We start from the raw sequence: 25,901 nt of genomic DNA on the forward strand, positions 1-25,901 counted from the left end.
ACCTGGCAGAGGGCTCGACCCCCACACGGCCGACCTGGGTCCTTTCCTCTGGGAAGCTGAGGAGACGCAGGCGTGTGGCACGTAGTTCTCTTTATAGACTCTGGTTGTAGGAACAGGGTGCCTGCGGGCCGCCGGGGCCACCACGCGGACAGGGCTGGGCTATTTACAGGCCCACCGAGAGGGCTGTACCATGGCGCCTCCCGCCAACGCTCAGCCAGGACTCCAAAATAAGTCAGAGCTGGCCAGGCGGGCGGGGTGGGCAGGGTGGGGTTGGCAGGGGCTGTACACACAAATTCGGGGGCTGGGCCTCAATACTGTCAAGAGTGGGGGCTGTAAACATGGCCGGGGGGCCCTGCCCACCCCTAGTGGTCTGTAACTGGACACAGCGCAGCCGGCAGGACTGGGCTCAGGCGTCTGACAGGCAGCTCTGGATCTGGTCCACCCACTGCTGGGCCGACGGCACGTCCTGGGCACAGAAGTTGTAAACACGACGAGTCGTCTTCACCTGGGGAGGGTGGGCAGCTGAGTCCTCGGCCCACCCCACGGCGTCCCCCTGCCTGCCTGCCCGCCCACCCGCCTTCTCCTGCACCCTGGTCACAGCTCACATCGAAGAAGGCCTTCTCGTCCACGGTCTTGGGGGCGCCCATGGTGGGAGTGCCAGACACCACGGCCTCCACCTCCGCCAGGTCAATGACCCCCTTGCACTCTGTATCCATGCGGTGGTCGTAGTAGCGCAGCTGAGGGGGACAGGAAGTCAGGGCAGGTCCTAGCCCCTGCCTACCCTGTGCCCACTGACCACTCACCTGGTGCTTAGTCTTGTCCAGCACGAACCAGCGGGCCTTCCAGGGCTTCATGAAGGCCCCCTTCTTGTAGAGGGTGCCCTCATAGGACCTGCATTGGTAGTGGAACCGGGGCCATCAGCGCCCAGCCAGGCCCAGCTGTCCCCTCCCCTCCTGGCCGGTCCTAGCAGCAAGACCAAGGCCTCTGTCCCCAAATGACCCAAGGCTGGAGCACTGACCAGGGAGCCCCAGAAAAGCAGAGAAGGGCCCCCCACATCAGAGCCTCGGTTGTCTATGAAGCAGCCCCACGCGCGGGGCAGGTGCTGTGGACGAGGAGGAACATCCAGCAGCTCCCCAGGCCCAGAGGTGGGGATGCAGCTACCAGGCCCTGGCCTCACCGGGAACCTACTTCAACCTCACCTGGCACCCTGCCTGCCCTCACGGAGCCCATAGCCCTGTCCCTCTGCTCTGCAGCCACCTGGGCTGGGCTCTGGTCACTGGTTCTATATCCCAAACCCCTTCCAAGCCACTATCGTGTCCCCAGCAACTGAGCTGATGCTCAAGCCACCACCAGGTCCCCCCACAAGTCCTTTCCCCCGAGAACAACTAGAAGTTCCCCAAGGGCACCTGCTCCGTGACCTGAGGCCCCCAGCCCAGAAGTGCCCCAGCCCCATGGGTGGTGCCTCACACCTGTTCTCACTCTCAGCTGTCTGGAACTGGCTGTACAGGGTGCTGGTGCTGCGGCGGGCGGCCTGGCGGGAGCTGGATGTGGTTGAGCCACTGCTCTGGTCACTGTCCAGGCTGAGGCTCAGGGTGGAACCCACAGGCCCCTCCTGCAGGTACACACCCAGCGAGCGGCGGTGGTGGGGCACACTGGACACCAGCAGAGAACTGGGGGTGCCCTGGGGGCAAGAGATGGGCTTGTGTCAGTGCTGGGCGGCCTGAACCACCTCCTGGCAGCGAGCCCACCCAGCCCCCTAGAGCCACCCCTGCTCACACGTCCATCTGGCCGGCCTTCGAGGCGCTGGGCAGCCTTCACCCGATCCCAGTTGTCCTTCCACCGCTCGGGGGGCCGGCCCAGCTCGGTCTCCAGCCGCTGCAGCTCCTGGGGAGAATCAGGGAGCTAGCGTTATTCAGAAGAAGTACCAAGCCTGGGACGTGAAACGGAAAAGGAAGAAAATACAGCAAAGTGAGACAGTAGGAAAAGGGCTAACGTGTTTAACGGGACAAAAGGAGAAGGTGGGGGCGGGGGCGAAGGTGCAAAATCACAACTTCAGCTGGAAGTTTTACCAAGCAAGCAAGCGGCATCACAACATAATCAGGGCACGCCCGACCCAAGCAGACTCTGGCAGGAAAACGGATGAAATACAGAGAAACCCGGTCCCTGCCAGAAAGAGGCATGCTCGCTCAGAACGCAACGGAACTGCCGGCTAACGTGCCCCCGAAGGCGGGACGTCCACCTCTGGTCACAGCAGTGACCAGCTCCTGACTAGCCGCCGTAGGCAACCATGGGCTGGACAAGTGCGGCCAGAGGCCCTGACACGCTGACACCAGGGCCACGGCCACAACTGGGAGGCAGAGGCAGAGCCCAGCTCCGAGTGGCCGATTGCGGAGGCAGCCACCAGGAGGCTGGGGAGGTGGCGATGGAGAGGAGGGATGGCACAGAAACCGCACTGAGGCCTCCCGAGTGTTTGGCCAAATTAAACTGCCATGTACGTGCCAGGCAAGATGTCACGAGGCCTAGGCAGCGACGAAGGAGCTGTGAGCTAAAGCCAAGGCTGGAGGGACGCACTGCGGGGGACGAAGGAATGCCAAACACCCAGAGCCAGGCTCGGCGAGCACACATAGCCGGCAGCAGAAACCCAGAGAGGCCACGTCTGTGGAGCAGGGCTCCTCTGAACCAGAGTGAAGGTGTCTCTCGAACTTAGAAACAGCCCCAGGAAAGACCAGCTGACACACAAGCCCATTAGCTGACTGCGAGAATAAAATTCAAGACACTTTCAAGGAAGACAACACATTCCTAATGCTCAACAACATGGAACCCACAATGTCCAGCTTATAAAAAATTATTAGACAAGCAAAAGTGCAGGAGAATGAGATAGATCCATACTTAGTGGAAAGGTTAAAAGGAATGGCCCCCAAAATGAAATTGGTATTGTAATTACCATACAAGAAAAGGAAGAGTGATGTGTTAAGATTTAAAGAAAAAGATGGACATAATGATTGAACAGATGGGAACTCTCCAGAGAATATAACTATTAAAAAAATTCTAGAGCTGAAAAACATCTGAAATGAAAAATCAGATAGCCTTAAGCACACATAAACATAAGAAGAGAAATAAACTTGAAGACAAGGTAATAGAAATGCTCCAAAATGAATCGCAGAGAGGAAAGCTAGGAGGGAAAACAGCCTAAATGACTGGGAAAATCAAGTCCCAGAGGAAAGAAGGGAGAATCGTGAAGAAAAAAACTTTTAAAAGAAATAGCCTAAAATGTATTAAACTTGATGAAAACTATCATCTCATAGATTTAAGGTGCTTAAAGAGCTCCAAGCAGAATGAACACAGAAAAACCACGTGATGGTCCAATTGTTGAAACCAAAGATGATGAGAAAAATGTTAAAGGTTGTAAGAGGGGGAGAAAAGGGTATTATATGCAGTTTACAAGCATAAGAATGAGCACCGTCTTTTAATCAGAAACACTACAAGCCAGAAAACATGTGGAGTGATATTTTTTTTTTTTTAAATATTTTATTGATTTTTTACAGAGAGGAAGGAAGAGGGATAGAGAGTTAGAAACATCGATGAGAGAGAAACATCGATCAGCTGCCTCCTGCACACCTCCTACTGGGGATGTGCCCGCAACCAAGTTACGTGCCCTTGACCGGAATCGAACCTGGGACCTTTCAGTCAGCAGGCTGACGCTCTATCCACTGAGCCAAACCGGTTTTGGCTGGAGTGATATTTTTAAACTACTGAGTATATAAAGCTGTCAATCTAGCATTCTATACACACAGAAAACACCTTTTAATAAATACGGGCACAACACAGACATTTTCAGGGGAACAGAAGCTGAGGACACTGTCACTGGCAGACCTGCACTACAAGGAACAGTCAGTGTCCTTTAGGCCAATGGGGATGAGACCAGATCCGATCAACAATCAAAGAGCAAAGACGACTGGAAAGGGCAACTACAGAGGCTTTTTCACGTCCTAATCACTTCAAAACCAGGCTGACTATGTAAACACCATCCCTACTGGGTATCTATAACACAGGTGAAGTGAACTGCAGAATGACGACATGACAGAAAGGGGTGATGAGGCGGGGACTGTTGACTGGGTCCATGTGTAAGGTGGCACAGAGAATTCAAGACACGATTGTTCAGTCGTCCCCTTATCCGCAGGGACACGTGCCAAGACCCCCAGGGGATGTCTGAAACCGTGAATAGTACACCAAACTGCCATGTATACTATGTTTTCTCTGTACAACATACCTGCGGTAAGTTTTTGTTTTTGTTTTTACAGAGAGGAAGGGAGAGGGAGAGAGTCAGAAACATCGATGAGAGAGAAACATCGATCAGCTGCCTCCCGCACACTCCCACTGGGGATGTGCCCACAACCAAGGGACATGCCCTTGACCGGAATCGAACCCGGGACCCTTGAGTCCGCAGGCCGATGCTCCTCTATCCACTGAGCCAAACCGGCCAGGGCCCTGCGGTAAGTTTTAACTTATAAATTAGGCACACTGAGAGATTACCAATCATAATAATAACGTTGACTTACGTGTTGTAGGAAGTTATGTGAATGGGTTTGGGCTGTTATTTAGTAAAACAAGGGTGACGTCAACCGAGCACTGCAATCCTGTGAGTCAATCTGACACCCAAGGTGAGGACTCCGTGGCTCACAGGCAGGCGCGTGGGCGGGGGGAGCGGGAGGGAGGGGGGTTCTGGTGTTGGGCTGGACAGCAGGTGCTGCAGGGTCTCATCTTGCAACTCAGAATAATGCGCCATTTAAATTTACGGGTGGTTTCTGAAACCTTTATTTGTTATCTTTGGATCAGAGTTGATTACGGGTAACTGAAACCATGGATGGGTTAGGACGGACTCCTGCGGCCCCTCACCACCACTGAAAGTAACACAGAGGGACAGCTCCACAGCCTACGGAGGTAAACACGGAATAACACAGAGGGACAGCTCCACAGCCTACGGAAGTAAACACGGAATAACACACAGAGGGACAGCTCCACAGCCTACGGAGGTAAACACGGAATAACACACAGAGGGACAGCTCCACAGCCTACGGAGGTAAACACGGAATAACACACAGAGGGACAGCTCCACAGCCTACGGAGGTAAACACGGAATAACACACAGAGGGACAGCTCCACAGCCTACGGAGGTAAACACGGAATAACACACAGAGGGACAGCTCCACAGCCTACGGAGGTAAACACGGAATAACACACAGAGGGACAGCTCCACAGCCTACGGAGGTAAACACGGAATAACACACAGAGGGACAGCTCCACAGCCTACGGAGGTAAACACGGAATAACACACAGAGGGACAGCTCCACAGCCTACGGAGGTAAACACGGAATAACACACAGAGGGACAGCTCCACAGCCTACGGAGGTAAACACGGAATAACACACAGAGGGACAGCTCCACAGCCTACGGAGGTAAACACGGAATACGAACAAGTAACTGTTAGGAAAGGGACAACAAAATGAAGTAGAAAATAACAAGATGCTAGACTTCAACCAGACCACACCAACCATTAAGTGTAAACGGAGTAAAAATGCCAATGAAAGGAACCGTCAGAACAGATGAGCCCAACCACGTTCTGAGAAAAAGAAACGTCTTAAAAGCAAAGGCACCTGCAGTCGAAGTCGAAGTGCAGACAAGAACGTGCCGCACGGGGCGGGTTGTAAGGAAGTCAGTGGCACAGTTCACTCCAGACCCCAAGTCCATTCGTGTTCCCAGAGAGCAAGTGGGACTCTCTTCTGTTCCCTGTGCTGTGGGTCACCTTCGCCCACAAACGCGTGGCCCTGTGCTCCCCACTCCCTGGTGGCAGGGGCCCTCAGGCCAGGCCCAGTGCGGCCCTGCTGAAACCTGTTCCTGCGGGTGTGCACGACCACCGCCCTGAGACGCGGGGATTAGCACCTCTCCTCTCCCCACAAGGAAACAAGCTCCAAGATGCTGAGATAGTCCCCCACAGCCGCTCAGTCCGGCCTGCCCACGGCCTCCTGACCGTGGGGTGTCCCTCCACCCCAGCCCCCACCCCAGCTCCCAGGGCTCCTCCGTGTCCCAGGGCCTTGGCCCCAGTAGATCCCGATTACTGAGGCAGAGCACACACGAACCCCAAGCTCCCAGGGCCACAGGCACGTTTCTCGGAAGGGGACACGAGGCAGGTGAACCGGAAGAGGGGTGGGAGCCGGCGCACCAGGACCTGGGAGAACCTTGCCTTCCCTCAGGGCCAACACCCTGGCGGCAGGGAGCGTGCACAGGCCCAGAGAACCTGGGGTTCCTGACAACAGCCCCGGTCACCACTGCCTGCATCCAGGGCAGGGCAGGCCCCAGCAGGCTGGAAGGCAGCGTGCAGGCAGGTGAAGGGCAGGGCCACTGGACACACACACAGACACACACACACACACACACACACACACACACACACCCATGTCAGGGCATGCGGTGGGGGGGGCCCGCACGTACCTCCAGCAGGCGTGAGATGGCATCGGGCTGGGCCCGGGGTCGGCTGTCGTAGCAGGGCCACACCACGCGGCGCCTGCTCTGGGGAGCACCCCCATCAGGCCGCTCCTCCTCCGGGGGCTCCGGGGACACCTGGGCCAGCTCCCAGTCATAGGGGGGGCCTTGGGCCAGCGTTTCCTCGGTGTAGAAGTCCCACACCTTCAGGTTGGACACGTTGCTGTAGGGCCGCAGGACCTGGGGGCAGGTGTGGCATGAGGAGCTGGGCCCCGAGGAGCCCACTTGCTCAACCAGGCCCTGCCCAGCTCACCTCCGTGTCCTCGGGCGCATACATGTAGTTGTAGAACACGGGCGTCCTCTTGCTTAGCCGGTCCACATACTCCCACACAGACCTGCAGGCCTGCGGGCCCTTGCGCTCCCCCTTCTCCTCATACAGCAGCCCTGCAGGGGGCAGCACTGAGCCCCGCCAGCCAGCCCCCACCCACCCTGCCCCAACCACCACCCGCACCCTACCTTGCTCAATGCGCTCATAGTCCGAGTCCAGCAGGAAGGTCCGGAAGCGGCGGGACACGTGGTGGTAGCCAAGAAACTTGAGGTAGAAGGGACTGAACTCGAACTCCATGGGGAACTGCAGGTGGACCTGTGCAGGGTCAGAGGTTAGGGGTCAGGAGCCAGCGACCGGGACCCGGGGGCTCAGCCTTCCACCACGGCCACCCACTCACCTGGTGCACACAGTCCAGGAACTGCAGGAAGACGGGCGTGAAGCCGCTGCTCTGCCCGGCCAGGGTGTGGGCCCCCCGGTGGCTGAAGCGATGGCCAAAGGACAGCCACTCCTTCTCCACCAGCAGGCGGAAGCCCTCCAGCGTGCGGTAGAAGGGGTCCGAGAGCAGCTGCACCAGGGACACCACCTGCGTGGTGATGTCCCAGCCGTCCTCCAGGCTCACCAGCACGGAGGAGCCCGAGTCCAGGAGCTCCACCACCAGCACCGACACCTGCAGCAGCTTGTGGATCTGCAGGGACCAGCAGCCTCAGACCAGCCCGACCAGCCCGGGACCCACACGTCCCCAGGAGGGCAGCCAGGTGGGCAATGCACCCAGGGGGGCCGGCAAGGGAGGCACAGCGACCAACAGCCGACCCCTGCTGCCTCCTGCCCTTCCCAGCCCCCAGCACTGGAGCGGTGGCCCGTCCTTGGGATGCACAGCACCCCGCAAAGGACAGCAGTGGCCCTCACCTGGGTGGGAAGTGGCCATCACTCCCTCCCAGGGCCCAATCCTGCTGGATAAGTGAGCCAAGACCTCCTCTGCCCTTGGCAGCAGTGAGTGAAGGGCCCAGCACCCGGGGGAGCCTGAAGCACCCCCCCATATCCTCACCCCCAGACGGCCCTCGGCCACAGTGGGGGCAGGGGCAGTGCAGACCTGGGTGAGCCACTCCGAATCCTCCAGCGAGCGCAGGAAGGAGGTGGGGCCGGACTCGAGGGCCTGACAGCCCGGGACACACGCCTTCAGCAGCTTCTTGAAGCTGGTCTTCACCTGCCGGGCCTCAAACACCTCGATGGGCACCAGCTCCCACTGCTGCAGGGGGTCTGGCCGCACGCCCTGGAGGAGGGCAGCATGGTGAGACCTGCCCGGCTCCAGGCCCCGCCTGGCCCCATGCCCCCACCAGTCACCTTGAGCTGGGCCTTGTCCCCAATGATGTAGAGGGCTGCACGCTGGGGCCGCAGAAAGCCTGGGTCCGGGGGAGCCCCGTTCGCCTGGGGGGGGCCCAGCATGTCTCTGCCTGCTAGCCGGGAGCCCACATCACCACTGAGCCCACCACTGCGCCCGCTGGCCCGAACACTGCCCCATTTACCTGCACGGAGAGACCAGGTAAGCCCCCGAGCTGGGCCAGGCACCACTTACCTGGGGCTGAGCTCCCGGGGAGGCGGGGAGGCCAGCAGGACCCTGCGGGGCCTGAGCTGCGTCAGTGCTGGGGCAGGGGCAGGACTCGGGTGCCGGGTTAGTGCCCAGGGCTGTGGGAGGGCTGGGTTATGCCAGTCTGTCGTGTGGGGCGTTAGTGGCAGGCGTGGGGGGACGTTAGTGCCCACGATGACTCAGTCACACGGGGCATCTGTGCCAGGTGTGGGGAGCCAGCCTGAGTGGATGGTACGGTACCTCGGGGTGCAGTCCGTCTGGAGGCCGAGGCCGCCATGGGGTTGGACAGCGTGGTGACCCTGGCTCTGGGGCTGGGCACTGGGGGCACAGCAGAAAGAAGGCTCAGGCCTAGCCCAGGCCCATGTGTGTGCCCAGCACGGGGTCTTGTGGACCAAAGGGGCCACATGCAGGTCTGGGTTTCACCAAGCCCCGCAGGAGCCCCCAGACAGCAGGTTCCACGCCAAGGCCCAGGGCCTCTGGGGGAGGCCAGGGAGCGTTTGGCTAGGGCAGGTAGGCAGGGTCAGAGGAGGCAGGAACCCTGGGCTCCCCTTCCAATACCTCCTCTGCGACCTGTCCCTGGGCCCCTGGACCACACGGGCACGGCCCCAAGCCGCTCACAGCACACCCCACCTCGCAGCTTCTCCCAGCGGCGCCCGATCCGGGGGCTCCCAGCCCGCCACCAGGGAGCAGCTCAGTCCCGGACACAGGCGGCCCAGCCCCAGCACCGGGCTGAGTGGTGCTGCCCCCGGGGAGGAAGGCCCGAGGCCCATGGGCTGGTCCGGCCCAGCTAGAGGCACAGGAAACCTCGCCAGGCAGCTGCTCCAAAGCCTGCATCCCGCCCTGGCCACCTGAGGAGGCAGCAGGGACACGGCCCTGCCCACTAGAGTCGTCTCCACAGACAAGCCCCACGCAGCCCCTCCACGCGGGACAGGAGGCACACCCACGGAGGACGTGGCGTGTCCCTGTCATGTGGACAGAGCCGGGGCTGCTCTACGCACAGCTGAGGTGAGCAGCGAGGGCGACAGGCCACGCCCCGAAGCTGGGGAACCAGGAGGCTGTGGACAGTCAGAAATGCCCAGGTGGCCACAGGGAGATGCAGGCACCAGGGAGGGTGGGTGGCAGTGCCATAGCGTACCCACAATCACACGCAAAGTTGGCCTCTGATGTGGAAAAGCAGAGCACGCCGAGGAGTGAGCAGGTCAGACCTGTGCCCCCGAGGACATCCCATGAGCACCCACCAGGCGACTGGCTGCCCGTTCCCAGCCCCCTTGGCCCGAGTGCCCAGCAAGTGGTGACAGACAGGGGACCTGAGCCCTGAGGCGTGGGCTGAGGCTACCGGCCAGGTTGGGAGGGAGGCTGCTCAGACAGCAGAGGGTGCGTGTGAGGGCAGGAGGGGCAGGCGAGGCCCTCATGCGCCTGGAGCCCCTCCTCCACAGGCAGGGGTGGAGGATGGTAGACCTGGGGACTCAGGGTGGGCAGAGTGGGAAGAATCAAGGATGACTTATGGGCTTCTGGAAGGCTTGGCCTGTGGGTAGTAGCACCAGCCCCCAAAACCCGCCTGTCACGCCAGCATGTGAACTACAGAGAAAAACACGGACAAGCATGAGGGTAGGGATGGAGGGAATCAGGAAGCCTGGCCAGGAAGCGACCACCACATTCCCTCTGCACCGACGGGCGGGACACACTGAGAAGTGGCCCTCATGTGGCACCTGAGCCACGGCAGCCGGGGGAGACGGGGTCAGGTGGGGAGATGGCGTCAGATGGGGAGACGGGGTCAGATGGGGAGACGGGGTTAGATGGAGGCGGGGTCAGATGGAGACACGGGGTCAGATGGAGACATGGGGTCAGGTGGGGAGATGGGGTCAGGTGGGGAGACTGGGTCAGATGGGGAGACGGGGTTAGATGGAGGCGGGGTCAGAGGGGGAGACGGGGTTAGATGGAGGCGGGGTCAGATGGAGAAACGGGGTCAGATGGAGACATGGGGTCAGGTGGGGAGATGGGGTCAGGTGGGGAGACTGGGTCAGATGGAGACACGGGGTTAGATGGAGGCGGGGTCAGATGGGGAGACGGGGTTAGATGGAGGCGGGGTCAGATGGGGAGATGGGGTTAGATGGAAGAAATGGAGGCAGACGGGAGAGACAAGGTTAGACACGGGGGGACGGGGGCGGGTCGGGGTCAGGCAGAAGCCTATGGGATCAGGTGGGAAGGGGGATGCAGAAGTAAGTGCCTTGGAGTGCAACCCCCAAGGAGGACCCTCCTCCCTCATTACAGAATGAGGCCCTCGTGGGTGGTTCCCATCTGAGCCTCTCCCCGCATCCAGCACCCACCTGGCTCACCTCCTCAATAGGTTCCCCACCTGTTGCCCAGGAGGCCAGACCACCCCTCTACAGGGGCCACCCTGCACCAGTGTCCCTGCAGCAAAGGGCAGGGTGCACTGATGGCCCTTAGGCCCTCAGCCCGACCTTCAGGGCCTGGGGCCTTCTCTGCGTGCAGGGCAGAGCCACAGAAGAGGGCGGGCTCTTGGGCAGGGCCGGCGTGGACAGAGGGAGGGCGTGTCCCGCTGTCGTGGATCACCGGGGACAGCGGGTCCAGTGTGCACAGAGGGGGCCATGGTGGGGAAGGGATGGGGAGACCAGTGCAGACCAGGCCCAAGGGGCCAGGACAGATAAGGAGAGAAGCCAAGAGGTAGGCTGGCTGGATGGGGTGGGCCATGGGACACTGAGGGGATGCAGGAGGGACGGGACCAGACGGGGGTTCAGAGAGCTGTGTCCAGGGACGACCAGGAGGTCGGGGAGCGCAGTTGGGGGGCGGGGGGGATAGGAGTGGTCAGAGCAGGGGCTCAGGGCACTTACCTGGTCCCATGCTGAGCCTTCTCCCTCGTCTCAGACCCCAAACATCTGCCCCCTCACCGGCCTGCCCTCCATAAATGTCACCATGACCCCGAAAAGTCCTCTGGCCCATGAGCTCCCTCACCATGGCCGCCCATGTGGGCCGAGGAGAAGCCGCTGAGCGTGTTGCGGCCTGAAGCGTCGGCGTAGCGGGGCATGGAGCTGACCACGGCCTGCAGGTACTTCTCCTGCTCCAAGCTGCTGGAGTCCGCCTGGGACTGGCCTGGGGGAGGAGGCGGAGCTGCAGCGGGCACGGGGCACGGGGCACGGGGCACGCTGAGGACGAGGGAGGGTACCTGGAGAAGGCGTGTTCTGGGCCTTGAAGAGACCGACGACGCCCTTGCCGTGCAGGCCCCCTGAGCGCAGCAGCACAGCCTTGGAGCGCCCGCTGCGCCAGCAGACCACGGGGAAGCGGTTCTGGCGGTAGCAGCGGGAGACGCGCTGCAGCGCATTGTCCTGGACGCTCTGGGGCACGATCAGCAGCCCCGGGTAGCTGTGAGGAGGAGCGTGAGGTGAGGTGAGGTGAGGCGGCTTTCAGGCAGCATCCCAGCCCTTGGCGTCCTAAAGCCCACCGCCTGGAGATGGAGGCCGGGCCAGCGCGTACCTGCGGCAGATGGCGTACATGCGGTTGACCGGAGAGATGCGGAAGGGCTCGGACTTGGCGCGGCTCAGGCTGCTGCTCAGCGTGCCCAGGCCCAGGCGCTGGTAGTCCCTGCAGCAGGCCCGCTCCACCAGGCTGCTCATGGTCATGCGGTCGGAGGGCTTCAGGGCCGAGGCCGGGGTCAGCGTGCCGGGCTCCAGCTCCTCTGACACTGGGCAGGCCAGGCAACAGGAGCCGTCACCCCCACAGCACCAGGGCCCCTGCACAGGGGCCTTCACCCCGACCACCCAGGGCTGCCCACTCCACCTGAGATGGCGTCTTCCTGGTCCTCGGGGGGCTGGCCCCTGTGCTCATAGCTGGGGGGATTGTACTTCTTCCGGGTGACGTGCTGCCGCCCCATGGTCTTCTTGGCGTTCTTCACGAGGTTCCGGGACAGGGTCCTGGTGTGAGGTCAGCAGTGAGCAGACAGGACAGGGCCTGCGCCCAGCTGTCTGGGAGGCGTCCCGCTCCACACCTGAGAGAGGGACCCTTGTCCTTGGTGGCACGGGGCGGCCGGCCGGGCATGTGCCCGGAGCCCAGGGTGAAGGCGAAGGTGCTCCTGATGTCCAGCGGGTACCGCAGCTTGTGCAGCTGCTTGCGGAAGAGCTCGGCTTTCTCGGACCCCACCTCCTCGTCGAAGGCCATCTTCAGCAGCTGCGTCAGACACAAGGCCTCTGAGGTGTGGGCGGCCCCGGGCCTGCCTACGACCACAGAGGCGGGCGAGCCTACAGGAAACCCTGTGCCTTCCCAGCGAGACAGGTGGTCAACACCCTGCGACCAGACGGGCCCTGGGGGCCGGGGGGAGGCCCGGCGCGCGGCTGTGAAGGGCCCCCTTGCCTCTGCGACGCGCTGTGCACACCTGGGGCTGGCGGGTGTGTCGCCCCAAGGGAGCGCCGCCAGCACAGGGCACACGGGCCCTCGCCACTGGCCAGTGTGGCTGTAAGGCTGAGGAGCATGGCCTCTAACCGCGTTTCCTCCTCACCTGTGTACATGTGGCTCGTGCTGAGCTTATGCAGCACACTCCAGACACAGACTCACAGGCTGGAACCCCGTAGAGCAAACAGGAGCGCCCCCAAAGCTGGCAGATCACCCACTGCACCCTGCCCACCCGCGGGCTCACCTGGAACGTGCAGGAGCGCAGATGCAGCCCGTCCTGCGGGATCTGGTCCACGGGGGTCAAGACGCTGATGCGCTTTTCCTTGGTCAGCGCGGCCACCGGGAAGGAGCGGACCACCACCTGCTCCCCCACTGCGACAGGCGGCACAGAGTCAGGGGACGGGAGGGGCAGGTCCCAACCTCGGGTCCCAGGGCTCAGGGGGCCGGGCAGGTGGAGGGAAGCGGTGACCTGCACCCGAGCGGGGGAAGGAGAGGCAGGGCGAGTCCTACTCGTTCCGAAGCCCCGGGTGTGGGGCAGGGCAGAGGCATGCCCAAAGGCTCACCCAGGGGGTCGGTGGGCATCCCCGTGAAGATGACCCGGTAGGTGGTGAGGAAGACGGCGCCCTCGGCCGGGAGCACTGCGGGGCCACCCCCGCTGCCTCCGGAGCCCTCCTCGCGCCCGTCGGGGAGCAGGTAGACACGCAGGCCGTCCAGCACACACTCCTCACCGGGCAGCAGGTGAGGCCGTAGCAGCTTCGGCTGCTCAGACACAGAAGCGGCACTTCAGGACCCAGCCCAGGCCCCGCGGCCCCGCCCCTGCAGGCCCCACGCACCTTCTGGATGGGGGGCAGCCTCTTGCTCTCGCGGTGCACGGCCTCCAGGGTCTCGATGTGCATCTGGACAATGTCTGGGAGACAGCAGTCCTCACCCGGGGCCACGCCCAGGGCCCACGGGGAGCGTTTCCAGACCCAGACCCCCCATACCTGGCACCATGACATGCAGCCCCTTGAGGTGGTCGCTGGTGACCCCACTCTCTGTGCAGACCTTGTCCACGAAGCGATTGATGAAGCGGACAACAGCCCCAGCTACGTCGCAGGTCTCTGCATCCTCAAAGCCACTCTCCGTGTCGTAGCTCTCGGCCACGCTGCCCGCCATGCTGGGTTGGGAGGGCATGGTGGGTACAGGCCTCACGACTGAGCCCCCCCCCCCCCGCCGGTCCACGGAGGCCCACCCACCTGCTGGTGACCAGGCTGTTGCTGGCGCTCTCCAGGTCGCCCAGCCCCGCGCGCTCACGCAGCAGGCGGCTCTTGCTGGAGTCGAGGGGCAGCAGCAGGTAGCTCATACGGTTGGCGTAGTGGATGGCCTGGCTGAACACCGTGCTCTCCTCCTTCTGCACCAGCTCCTGCTGTTTCTCGCGGCTCAGCATGGGCCACAGACGCCGCTGCTCCGATGCCACATCCAGGGCCGAGCGCTCCCCCTCTGCAGGCTCCTCCCAGCCCTGCCACAGCCGAGGGTGAGCCGGGACGGGCCAGTCCCCCCCACCACCACCACCACCTCCCAAGGCCCAGGGGTCTCCACGCACCTGGGAGGGGTCCCGGTCCTCGGCAGGTTCCAAGTAGAGGGCCCGGATGTGGGTCTGCACATCCCCGTAGAACATGGCCTCCCAGAACTGGGGTGTGCTCCACACCACGTGCTCCTGCACGCAGCTGTACGCAAACTGCGTCACCCCCGGGCTCAGCTTCTACAGAGGCCAGGTGGGTGTCAGCAGGGGCAGCGGGAAGGGGCGGGGGGCACACGGGGCCACCAGCACTCACCCGGCAGAAGGCAGTGACCAGGGGCAGCAGAGCAGCAGCGATGCCGTGCTCGTCCAGGGAGGTGCAGTCCTGCGGCAGCGCCAGAGCCGTCAGACCTTCCCCCGTGCCTCGCCTCCCAGGGCACCCACCACTCTGGTTCCTGAGCCTTCCCCAGGCTGCCCTGGGCTATTCAAAGGTTCAGGGAAGGACAAGCCAGCACCCACCCACAGACCAGGGCCTCCCCCACCCGCCGGCAGTGCCAGGCACCCTGCGGGCCCCGTGCCGGCCGCCTCACCTGCAGGCAGCAGTTCATCATGCGGACGACGAAGTCGAACTGCTGGTGGTCCAGGACGGCGCGGTTCTGCTGCACGTGCAGGTGCAGCTCCTGGGCCAGGCAGCGGCGGGCCGCACGCCCCTTCAGGGCCCTCAGGACGGCCGGGAGCAGCTGGGGATGGAGCACAGAGGCGGAGGGCGTGTGACTACAGAGGGACCATCCACTGTGCCCTGGAGGGGCGGGTCCCGGGCTGTAAACACAGGACCCTCAGAAGGTGTCCAGCCAGGTGTGCCAGGCGCTGGGACTTCGGGGCTCCACACACGAGCGCGCGTGTAGGCGGAGACAGGAGGATGCAGGCTGCACGCTCACCAGCCAGTGCACAGACGGGCCCCGAGCACAGCACAGCACAGCACAGCACAGCACAGTGCTCAGCGAGCTCGCCAGGCCTCCGCATCCAAGCACAAGCCTGCTGCTCGCTGGGAAAGTAGGAGCTGCCGCCCCCGGGGCCCACGCAGCTGTGGCAGGAGGAACCCAGACAGCTGTCCTGAGCCCCCAGCCGTCGTGAGCACCACCACAGCAGTGAGTGGGTCCCCTTTTCTATCAGTTTTATAAAAAACACACGTGGGTCCACACGTTTTGTGAAGGATGAAGAAACCTTTGGGGGGTGGGGGGCGCAGGAAAGGGTAAAGGGACCAAGTATATGGTGATGGAAAATCTGAATGTGGGTGATGGGCACACACCGCAACATACAGGCCACGTGTCACAGTGCACATCTGAAACATACGTGAGCCATTAACCAACGTCCCTCCAATGAATTTAATAAAAAGAGAAAGTTGAAGGAAATGGCTCTCACTGAACCCCACTGAGGTGGGGGGACCTGAGCCCTGGCACCCACTGCCCTCCCTGCCAGCCCAGCTCCCGCAGCTGACGGAAGGTGAGCAGACCCAGCGGGGGCCCAGCGCTCCCACACCCAGCGCCCCCGCGCCCAGCGCCCTCACCTTCTTGGCCTCGAGCATCTTCCCCTCGAACACGTATGAGATGCAGTTTCGAACCACCTCCAGGCGGCGAGCGCTGTTGCCATGGAGCCCGCTGCTCCGCTCCAAGATGGCGGCTGGGGAGCAGAGAACGCACTCACCTCTGACCTCACACCCACCCGGGCCACACTCAGGGCCTCCACCCCATTACGCACTCATAGGGGGCCCCGAGGGCACGGTGGTCCTCCTCTCGGCCTTCACAGCGGGGGGTGCTCCCTGCATCTTGGCCGTGGCCTGGTCCACGATCCACTGTACCATGCCCTCGTCCAGCCGGGGGAAGGGCCGGGGCGCCCGCCGCAGGTGGCTGGCCTCCCCTGGCCTCTGCACCTTGTGCATAGCCACAGCGGGGTACGGGTTCTCCTGGGGGCACAGGAAGCGTGGGCGGGCAGACCAGGGCTCCCAGAGCTCCCAGAGCTCCCAGGCCTGGGGCTGCAGAGTGGCCTCCTGGGCCGCCCACCCGTGCCGCCCACCTACGTTTTTGTAGAGCTGCTCCGCCAGCTCCTTGACGTGACGCAGGACCCGCTGGGGGTGGCTCTCATCCGCCCGCATCCGTGCCACCTCGTGGGCCACCAGCTGTGGAGAGGCAGCATCAGGCCCTGACCAGGTTGGGGAGGGGTGGGCTGGCAGGGAGGGCAGTGGGTGCCAGGGCTCCCAGATGGGGCAGGGCACACCTCATCGAACAGGTCCGTAGGACGGTAGGGGACCCCACGCTCCGACACGAAGCCTGCGAAGGCCATGCCCTCCAGCACCTTCATCAGGAAGTCGTCCTCCACCAGCCCACGCTGGCCCAGGAAGGCTGCCTGGGGGGCACGCGGAGGTCAGCCCACAGGCACTGACTGCTGCCCGCCGCTGTGCTGTGCCCGCCCTGATGCCCACCTTGTGGAAGCGGATGACAGGCTCCGGGTGGATGCGGACCATGTGCAGGCACCAACGGTAGCCCTGCAGGAGCTGAGCAAAGAGCCGCAGAAAAACAGCCCGCAGCTCCTTGTCCTGGGTCACAGGTGAGTGCAGGTGAGTGCCCAGCCCCCGCACAGGCAGCCCTCACCCTCCACCCACTCCAGGCTCCACCTCCTCGAACCCAAACCCTGTGCGGGCCCTGCCCAGGCCTCCCAGGTGCCTCAGACCCTCCTCTCCCTCCAGCCCCCTCCCTACAGAGCGCAGGGGTGCCCGCGACAGCACTGACCACCACTCCTGCCCGGGGCCCTCGGAGCTCAGCGCCCCCCCCTCCCCCGCAGCCTGTGACCCGCCGCAGGGTGGGCGCACTGTGCTGGCGGCAGGCCTAAGGAGAGGGCACAGGACGGCATGACCCCCACCTGCATCTTCAGGGAGGAAGAGGGTGTTGTGGGGGTTGGGAAGGCGAGATCCGCCAACTCCAGCTCCGGGTCCAGGACCTAAGCAGCGGAGAGGAGCGCAGTCAGGCACACCAGCCCAGGCGCTGAGCCCCCGCCCTCCCGCCCTCCCTGGCCTGCCCGTGGCCTCACCATGCTCAGCACGCTGTGGGTCTGGCTCTGCAGCGGCTCCGGCAGCGGTGGAATGTGTACACACTCGGGGACAGTCACCGTCCCTCCATCCAGGTCAGCCACAATCACATCCAGCTGCGGACCAAAAAGGCGTGTGGTCAGGGACCCGCAGTCCAGCCAGCAGGCCCTGGAGCACGGGCGGACACAAGCATGGCCCTCACCAGCTCCTGGGTCTCTGCCTGGAAGGCCGCGTTGACGCCGATGATGAAGGGCGTGGGCGTGCTGAGGACCTCCAGGAGCTGCGCCGGCAGGATGGGCACGTAGGTAAAGCTGCAAAGGCCAGGCTCAGTGAGGTGGGTGCCATGGAGGAGGGGGCTGGGCGGAGGGGCCAGGCGGCAGCAGGGGCCCGGGGCAGGCACCTGTATCGGAGCGGGAACAGCAGGGCCAGGAGTCCCCGGCAGGCGTCTGAGAGGCGCTGGTAGCTCCGGGACAGGAAGAGCACCTTGTGCTCAGTGAGGGCAGCGCAGAACAAGGACAGCACGTTGGTGATGCCTGGAGGGAGAGGACAGGCTGGCAGGCCCCGCCCCACCCCACGCACAGCGACGGCCTCAACCTCTGACCCCGGCCAGGGGGGAAGGGAGGCCTGGCGGACGGGGCGGCAGGCTCACCTAGCTGGCGGAAGAGCAGGGCCACACTGCAGCGGCTGATGGGCAGGGAGTCAGTGAGTGGGGTCTGGATGACCTGCCGGTCACCCGCCCCCAAAGAGATGGTTCTCTGTGGGAAGAGAGAGACCGGTGCTCAGGGGCGCCGCCCAGACCCGAGTCAGCCCAGAGCTCTGTGCCTCAGCAGGCCCGGGGGGCTGACAGGGCCCGAGGTGGGACTGGCCGGGGCAGCGGCAGGCCCGAGGGAAAGGCCACACCAGTCTCTGCTGGCCCGAGCAGTGCTGCCGAGAGAGCTCAGGGCCTCTGACCTGGGGCAGGGACAGGCCTGGGTGGGCAGAAGAAACAAAGAGTCCGTACCACTCCGTCCTCAACAGAGTCCAGCTGCACAGGACAGACGGGCAGAGAGACACAGTTAGACACACTCACACATGGCGGCTCGGACAGAGAGGCTGAGCACCCAGAGCCAGCACCCCCACGGACGAGAGGACAGAAACACCGACAGGTGCCAGGCAGAGCCAGGCGAGACACGGACACGCAGGCGAGCAGGCAGGCCAAGGAAGGATGGCAGCTGGCAGTGCACCAGGCACACGCGTGTCCGAGGCCTGGGCCGTGCTCTGCCCAGGCTGGACTGTGGAGTGCCCACAGCCCCACCCCCACAGCCAGGGGCGCAAGGAGGGCCCAGCCGCTGCCTCAAGACCCACCTGTGAGCCCCCAGCCAGTGGGATGATGCAGGTGAGCAGGTTCCCGACCACGGTCTCCAGGCCCACGTTCAGGCCCTCCACGTGGATGGTGTAGATGAGACCCAGGCTGTTCTGTAAGAGCCACAGAGGAGCATGGCAGCAGCTGGCGGGAGACCCACGCCCTGCCTCATGGCCTGGCTGCCCGCCTCACCCTGAACACCTCCACGTGGTCCAACCGAGACACCAACACCAGAGTCTTTGGAGCGAACAGCTGGCCAGGCGGGCCGGACGTGCCAGGTGACAGTCGCCCTGAGCCTCCCTCGTCGGCTTCCTCTTCCCTCCCAGCAGCGTCCTCCAAGCACACAGCTTCCTGTGGACAGAAGCCTGTTCGCCCGGCTCCCAGGCAGGTCCCATGAACCCATCGGGAGGACATGGGTGACTCTTCCGGAAACTCCAGGCTCCATGGGGTTAGGCACCAGGACAGCCGCAGACAGGGAGACACACGCAGGGGCAGGGGCAGGGGCAGGGGCGCAGCCCCAAGCTGACCTGTGTGGGCTCTGCTGGCTCCCAGAAGGTCAAGCAGGCACAGTAGTGCCGCTCGGAGTTGATGTCAGTGAGGACAGCAACAAAGAAGGTCGGTGGGTTCCTCTCAGGACACAGCTGCCACCCGCTGGGCTGGCAAAACTGTGGGAGGGTGGTGTCAGGGGTCAGCTCCCTCCGCGCCCTGCCACGGAGCATGCGCACAGCCAGGGCCTGGGTGCCGGGTTCCAGAGCAGCAGCTAGCACCTCCCTGGGCCACCCAGGTGCACCTCACCTCCTGACCTCGCCCGCCCCCCACAAAAGGGAGTAATAGCCTAGGTGGGGTGAAGACCCTGTGGTGCAGGACATGGTCCCCGTAGTGAGGAGGGCGGAATGACAGGATGTGGAAACCCAGCACCCTGCCAGCCAAGCCAGTGCCCCTGCCCCCCACCCTCCGAAGCAGCTCAGACATCTCCCTGTCCCTAGCGGGGCCTGGCCCCCCAGCAGCCAGCACCCCACTTACCAGCTCGATGCCCTGAGGGAAGGGGTTATCCTCCCAGTCCTTCTCCGGGAAGCGCTGCAGGATCTGGCCCTGGCCTTCCCCACTCCCTGAGGACAGGAGCAGGTGGTCAGAGCACCTGCCACCACCACCACCCCGCCCCCACCAGGCAGGAGCCTCGAAGCCCTGGGTGGAAACGTCCCCGCGCCCGTCCTCATCTGGCACCAGGCTAGCCTCAGCTCCCACACCTATAATTTCCCTAAAAATAATCCTGAGAGAGGCCACTAGGCAGCCACAGACCCCAGGGCCACCAGAGGGCAGAGAGAAGCCCTGCTGTGGGACCGGGGCTTCCGTCCCACTCCCACTCCCAGGCCTGGCCCCAGTGTCAACACCCCCCGCAGAACCCACCTGCAGCCTGCACGCCGGCTGACTGCACAGCACACCCCTCCAGCCAGGGGGCAACCTTCCAGACTGTCCCACAGCCGACCCCCAGCCCCGGCACTAGGCCCTCACGATGCCCCCGGCCTGACAGGTAGGCACCAGGACAGTGGGCGCCCGCAGTCCAGCGCCCAGCCCTACTCCCTGGCTCTGCCTCACCCGTCAGCCAAGGCTCACTTGAGAGGCACAGAGGTCTCAGCACATTGTCTGTGGCAGGGGAAAGACCGCTGTGCCCACTGCCTCAGAGACAGAGCACCCCCTGAAGGAGTGCCAGCGACTCTGAGGCGTGCTGAGGGTGGCACAGGAGGCCACTGTGCACACAGCCACCCCAGGGCCAGGGAGGAGGCCCATGTCCCCGCTGTGCTCTGGGGAAGCTGCCTCCCAGCCTAACTCACAGGGTGCTCCCCAGAGACCCATCCACGCCTTGGAACCCCAGGGCCCACTAAGCCCCTCTCATCTACTTCCCCCGCTCGGAGCCCAGGCACCACCCCAGGTCAAGGTCACACCAGCCACGCTTACTCATCCCAGAGCCAAACCGGAGGCATGGCCGGGCCCTGCTGGGGGACCCTCGCCTCTCGGGACTCTGGGAGGAAGGACAGTCTCTGTTCTTCCTCCAGCTCCCGCCCGCAGGGCAGCAGAGTGAACCAGGCCCTCCCCTGCTTGGCGCAGCTTCGCCACTGCCCAGGGCAGCAGAGAGCAGGCTCGACGGGGAGGGCGGGCAGGGTCCTGAGGTCAGAGAGCGCCCGCTCAGGAGACCACCTCCCGGTCCTGAGGCAGCACCAAGGCCGGCAACAGAAGGTTCTGGCTGGCTGGAGGTGGCACTGGAGGTGGCGGTGAGGGGCCTGACTCACAAAACCTCAGCTTCCTGCTTCCCGCCCCCCCGCCCCCCAGCACGACACTCACTCGGAGATGAGGTGGCAGACAAGACGAGATGGGGGAAAGGGACAGGTGTCTGCTGGTGCCACACACACCTACACACATGCCCACAGCCCACCACGACAAAGCCTCTGGGGTCCCTCCAGGCCCCCCAAGGACCACCCTTGCCCGGCCCAGGCTGGCGTGCCCTAAGGGATGGCTCCTTCCCCCAAGCTCTCCCCGAGGGCTGACTGGTGTGGACTCCAAACCACATCTGGGCCCAGGTCTGGCTGGCACCCAGGGCTCACCCAGCTCTTGCCACGAGGCAGAGGCGGAGGAAGGAAGGGGGTGTGTGCAGCTCTGCCCCACAGCCTCCCGCCCTGGCCAGGCAGGCAGCTCTCTCAGCGGCCTCTTCCCCCAGGACGTGGACAGAGTAGCTGGCCATTGTCCCCGCCCCATTCATCTCGTTGTCCGAACCGTCAACTCTTATTTGCAGGGCTCCACCCTCCCAAGAACCAACTGGAGACGACTCCTGAACTGTCCCAACTACCTAAGAGGCAGGTGGCTGGGCAGGGCAAGGGGTGCTCACGTCCCCAGCACCTTCTCTGGACCACGATGACCCCAAACTTGACCTCAGGTCTCAGCCCAAACTGCGTCCCTTCCTTCAGGCAGATGTCTGCTGCCCGAGCCTGGGGCCTGCAGGACCTGCCTCCCTCCACCACACCCCTGATTCCTGTACACCTGTTGGCTGGCTGGGCCAAACGGGAGCTCCGTGAGCAAGAAGCTACGTCTGTGTATCCAGCGCAGCTGAGCCTGGCACAGACCACAGCCTAATGAGGGCTCGCGGAATGCACACAACTGGCTACACCACCATCCGCCCACAGCCAGCCCCACTCACACCCCACAGCAAACAGGTTCCTCAGTCAGAGTGCAGGCAACTTCCGGGGCCGGGTGCTCCAGGCATGCAGGCCTCCCCGGGAGGACACGGGGTAGAGAGGCCTGGCTCTCCTGACCCCTCTGAGACCCCAGCCCACACCTCCGTCTGTGCTGGCAGGGGCCAGGCTGCAGCTGGGCTGTGAGCCACACCCTGAGGCAAGGGTGGGTTCTGCCACGTCTCCCAGCACCCCCATCCGAGGGAGCCCTGTGGCCATGGAGGTGATTTGCTGCTGCTCCTTGCCCCACCAGAGCTGCCCCTACCCCAGGGACCAGCACAGCCCTGCGTCACATGGCAGGGGGGAGGGGGGCGCTAGGAGGAAGGGCACTAGGTCCCCTGAGACACAGACAGGGACCAGAGCTTCCTCCCACAGCCACATCCCGGCAGCCGGTCCCGTGTGGGCTGAGGCTGACACGGGGCGGGAGAACACAGGGCATGCGTTCTGTCATCTGCTGGCAGCGCCCGTCGCTAGTGCCAGGCTCAGGGCCTGGAGGCCGCCGGGGCTGGCCTGCACTGTGGGCAGAGGCCAGGGAGAGGCACACGCCCTGGGACCAGCCCAGCCATAGGAAGAGCAAGGCAGGCAGCACCCTCCTGCTGCTCCTCCGCCCCTCCCCCAGCCACTGCGCAGGACGTGCAGAGGGGCTGCAGCCTCACAGGGGCTGGGCGCTCTGGAGCCCCATAACCACTGCTCGCAGCCTCCTCAGTCAGGCCAGACCCAAGGTCTAGGACCCTTCGACTCGTAGGTGGGGGCTGGGAGCCAACCGAGGCCACCCAAACAGCCCCAACCTGCTCCAGAGGGAGGGCAGGGCAGGGGTGGGGAGAGTGATGGGCACAGGAATGTGGCGGCTCAGCTCAGTCAGGACTGAGAGGCCAGGCCATGGGATGGAAGGGGGTCTTCTCAGATGCCGGGGCAGGAGGGGACCAGGAGGGTCCAGCCCCTAGTCCCTCAGACACTTGGTCAGGTCAAGTGCATCTCTGGCTCCCAAAGACACACCCAGCACTGGCCACGCGGCATTAAGTCAGCAGACACTGCCAGGGCCCTCCCAGGCCGGGAGGTGGACAGAGGTGATCTGTCTGGCACCTGAGATGTTCCCAGTCCAGCCCAGGGTACCTGTGTTGGTGTGGAGGTGTTCCCACTCACCAAGGGAGGGGCATGCACCCTCTTCGATGAAAGAAGGGGTCCCTCCTTCCCCCCTCGCTCCTCCCTGGAGAGGTCTGCCAGGTCGTGACCATGAAACCAGGATGCTCTCCCTCTGGCAACACTCTGGGACTCAGCACCAGGCCCTGCGTCCAGCAGCTCCGGACAGGATGTCCAGGTCCAGGCCAAGACATCCACCTCTCTCCCAACACCTCCACCGAACCCAAGGACCCTGCATCCCTGCCCTAATGTCCTAGGCCTCCAGCACGCAAGGGCCCTCCTCCTCCCACGGAGGTGCCCATTCCATCTGTGCCTAGGGGTGTCCGCACACCTGCTGCTCGCCACTAACAAGACACCCACCACTTCCTGGAGCCGCCATGTGAACAGCTTCATGTGTGTGTCCACCTCATGCTCAAGGCAGCCTGGCAGGTCTGCATGACTCATCCCATCTGCAGATGAGGAAACTGGGGTGCAGAGGGCCTAAAGACCGGCCCAAGGTCACAGAGCTAGCAAGTGGCAAAGCAGGGACTGCTGACCCCCACACAGTGCTCCTCTGCCCTTGGCCCCACAGCAGGCACCCAGCTTGTGGGCTTGTTCCTCACAGGGATGGACAAATCCCGCCAAGGGAAGCCCTGAGGCTGGGTGGCTGGCCAGCAGCCTGGAGCAGTGGTCCTGGGGCTCCAGAGCCCCACCCCCAAGGCAGTGGACAGCCTGGGAAGCACGCCTTCCTGCCACTTATGGTAAGTGGGCACTGTGGGCTCCAGCCTTCCCCGTCCTGGTCAAAGGGCACATACATGTGGGGTGCATACCCCGTGAGCACATACATGTCACGGCCAGCTTGTTATGGAGCCCACCCATGCCTCCCTCATATTCACCCTCACTGCCCCACACCTGCTGTCACACCGTCAGCATGGTCTCTGCCTCCTCGGGCCCTGCCCATACCACCTTCAGCATCATCAGCCTCCAAACCTGCTCTGCACACGCAGCCCCCGCCCAGCACCCTCACACGGGGCCAGCCTTGCTCCCTGGATCCCATGCACCCCTCTGGCCTGTACACCACTGACAGTGCGCCCACCGTGTGCAGAATGGTTCTTGCCCATGAGAACTCCACCTCTGGAGGAGAAGACACGCTCCCCACAGACAAGGACGGTGTCAGGGGTGCATTCAGACAGCCGGGACCAGAGAGGGGGAGCGCGTCCTGAGTGGGAGGGCCCTGAGCAGGGTCTGCAGTGCGCAGGGCCCAGCAGGCAAAGAGAGGAAGTCTGGGTCCTGGGTGGTGACGAACAGCAGGACTGACAAGCAGCAGGGTGGGCGATAGGCTCAGGGTTCCAGGGTTCCTGGACCTGGACCTGACCACAAACCATCCCGGACGACACACTGCCCACAGCATGGCCAGCCCCTCCAGTGGGTCTAGGACCAGGCACCCAGCCTCTCTTCCCCGAGCCCGCTGTGCACGGGGCACCAGCAGGGAGACCTGGGTGGGCTGCCCTGCGAGAGTGAGGTCAGGCACACAAAGGGCCGTGCAGGGCCTGGCACAGGGCGCTGCTCCCCGACTGTTGCTGATGTCATGGCCGGGCTCTGGGTTCTCCTGTCCCTGCGCTGAAGGGCTCTAGACACGGCGCTGACCCCAGACAGGCCCTCCCGGACGCGGACAGCAGGCAGCACGCTGACCCCCGCCCCGGGCTGGGCTTGCAGGCCTGAGGACGTCGGCCCTCTGCCAGGAATGCTCTTCTCTCTCCCCCATTTCCTCCTGAAATCCTCCAGCTCCAGCTCCAGCTCCAACACCACCTCTAGGTGAAGTATCCCCTGAGCCCCTCGCCCTCGCCTGCACCCCGCCCAACCGCCTGGGCCTGAGACACCCCGCGCCGGGCCTGTGCTTCAGGCCGGAGGCACCGGGGTCAGCGGAGGGGCTCGTGAGCGGAAGATCGTGTCGCCGGAGGCAGAGCCACCCGGCAGTCGGCCAAGGCGGGGAGCCCGTCCCACCCATTGGGAGTCGGAGGCCGACCGCCCGGGCCCTCTCTCATCCCGGCGACACCGAGGCGCTGCCTGACCCGGCTTTGCCCCGAGTGTGGCGGCAGGCGCGGCCCGATCCATCTCACTGCCCGCCCGCCTCGGACCCAGGACCTCCGGACCCGACCCGATCCGGCGCGGCAGGTGCCCCGGACGATCGCGACGCTGGCCCGGCGGCCTCCGCCCGCCCGCCCCGGCCGACCCTCTACGGCCCCCGGCACTCACCGCGCGGGTGCGGCCCGAACGCCACCAGCACGAAGTAGTCCGCGAGCCGCGCCATGGCGAGGGGCGGGCGGGCTCCGCGGCTCGGGGACGCGAGGGCGGCGTGCTCATGGCCCGGCCCCCGCCCTTGCCCGCGCTCTCCGGACGCCCGGGGCCCGCTCCGCGGCGGCGGCCAGGGCTCCGGCCGCCATCTTCCCAGCCAGCCGGCCCGCCCGGGCGCGCCCTGCGCCTGCGCGGCTTCGCTCCGCCCCCCCCCAGGGCAGGTCCCGGAGAGGCGCGCTCCCATTGGTCCATCCCCGCGAGCTCGGGGCTGGGGGCGGGGCCCCGCCCTCACCAAGGGCTCCAGGCCTAGGTCCCGCCCCCGGGCGGGAACAGCGACGGCGGCTCCCGCGGGTCGGCGGCCGGCGCAGCCCGAGCCCCAATGCTCCATCCGCGGCGCTGTCAGCCCGGAGGGAGGCGGGAGGGCCTGGCCCTGCCCGCGGGTCCCCCAGATGGGCACAGGAGGGGCCCGGGACATCCCCTCAGGACCTGCCTACCTGGCGGCAGGGGCGGACCCTGGCCCTGCCCTTAGGGTTCCCAGCCCGAG

At 64.2% G+C, this 25,901-nt stretch overlaps 1 protein-coding gene across 6 annotated transcripts; it reads right to left on the reverse strand.

The window, feature by feature from the left end:
• Positions 1–73: 73 nt before the first annotated feature.
• Positions 74–25,533, reverse strand: SBF1 (SET binding factor 1). 6 transcript variants are annotated; one of them, XM_080659080.1, is made up of 41 exons: positions 25,319–25,533; positions 19,743–19,828; positions 19,247–19,384; positions 18,912–19,070; positions 18,722–18,832; positions 18,378–18,401; positions 18,027–18,132; positions 17,778–17,910; positions 17,580–17,688; positions 17,380–17,493; positions 17,212–17,289; positions 16,775–16,888; positions 16,570–16,698; positions 16,373–16,471; positions 16,054–16,258; positions 15,863–15,975; positions 14,886–15,035; positions 14,612–14,680; positions 14,380–14,538; positions 14,033–14,295; positions 13,781–13,953; positions 13,631–13,704; positions 13,361–13,556; positions 13,042–13,169; positions 12,397–12,575; positions 12,189–12,322; positions 11,886–12,093; positions 11,578–11,774; positions 11,367–11,504; positions 8,634–8,711; positions 8,150–8,331; positions 7,899–8,078; positions 7,206–7,493; positions 6,997–7,123; positions 6,794–6,924; positions 6,490–6,720; positions 1,777–1,884; positions 1,470–1,681; positions 804–891; positions 606–737; positions 74–505 (listed from the first exon to the last, which is right to left on the reverse strand). In XM_080659080.1, the coding sequence occupies exons 1-41, from the start codon at positions 25,371–25,373 to the stop codon at positions 407–409; spliced, it is 5,697 nt and encodes a 1,898-aa protein (XP_080515206.1). In that variant the 5' UTR covers positions 25,374–25,533; the 3' UTR covers positions 74–406. The 6 variants fall into 6 exon arrangements, with proteins under 6 accessions (XP_080515206.1, XP_080515207.1, XP_080515208.1 ...); XM_080659081.1 differs by lacking the exon at positions 18,378–18,401; XM_080659082.1 differs by lacking the exon at positions 8,634–8,711.
• Positions 25,534–25,901: the final 368 nt, after the last annotated feature.

Source organism: Plecotus auritus (assembly GCF_963455305.1).
Source record: "Plecotus auritus genome assembly, chromosome: 3".
Lineage (NCBI taxonomy): Eukaryota > Metazoa > Chordata > Mammalia > Chiroptera > Vespertilionidae > Plecotus > Plecotus auritus.

Excerpts from the sequence above, each read along its gene's own strand:
- SBF1 (XM_080659078.1), bottom strand. The coding sequence starts at position 25,373 with ATGGCGCGGCTCGCGGACTACTTCGTGCTGGTGGCGTTCGGGCCGCAC. Across the intron at positions 19,071-19,246 it reads AGCCAGCAGAGCCCACACAG|GAAGCTGTGTGCTTGGAGGA; the intron begins GTCAGCTTGGGG and ends TTCTGTCCACAG. Across the intron at positions 16,472-16,569 it reads CTACGGACCTGTTCGATGAG|CTGGTGGCCCACGAGGTGGC; the intron begins GTGTGCCCTGCC and ends GCCTCTCCACAG.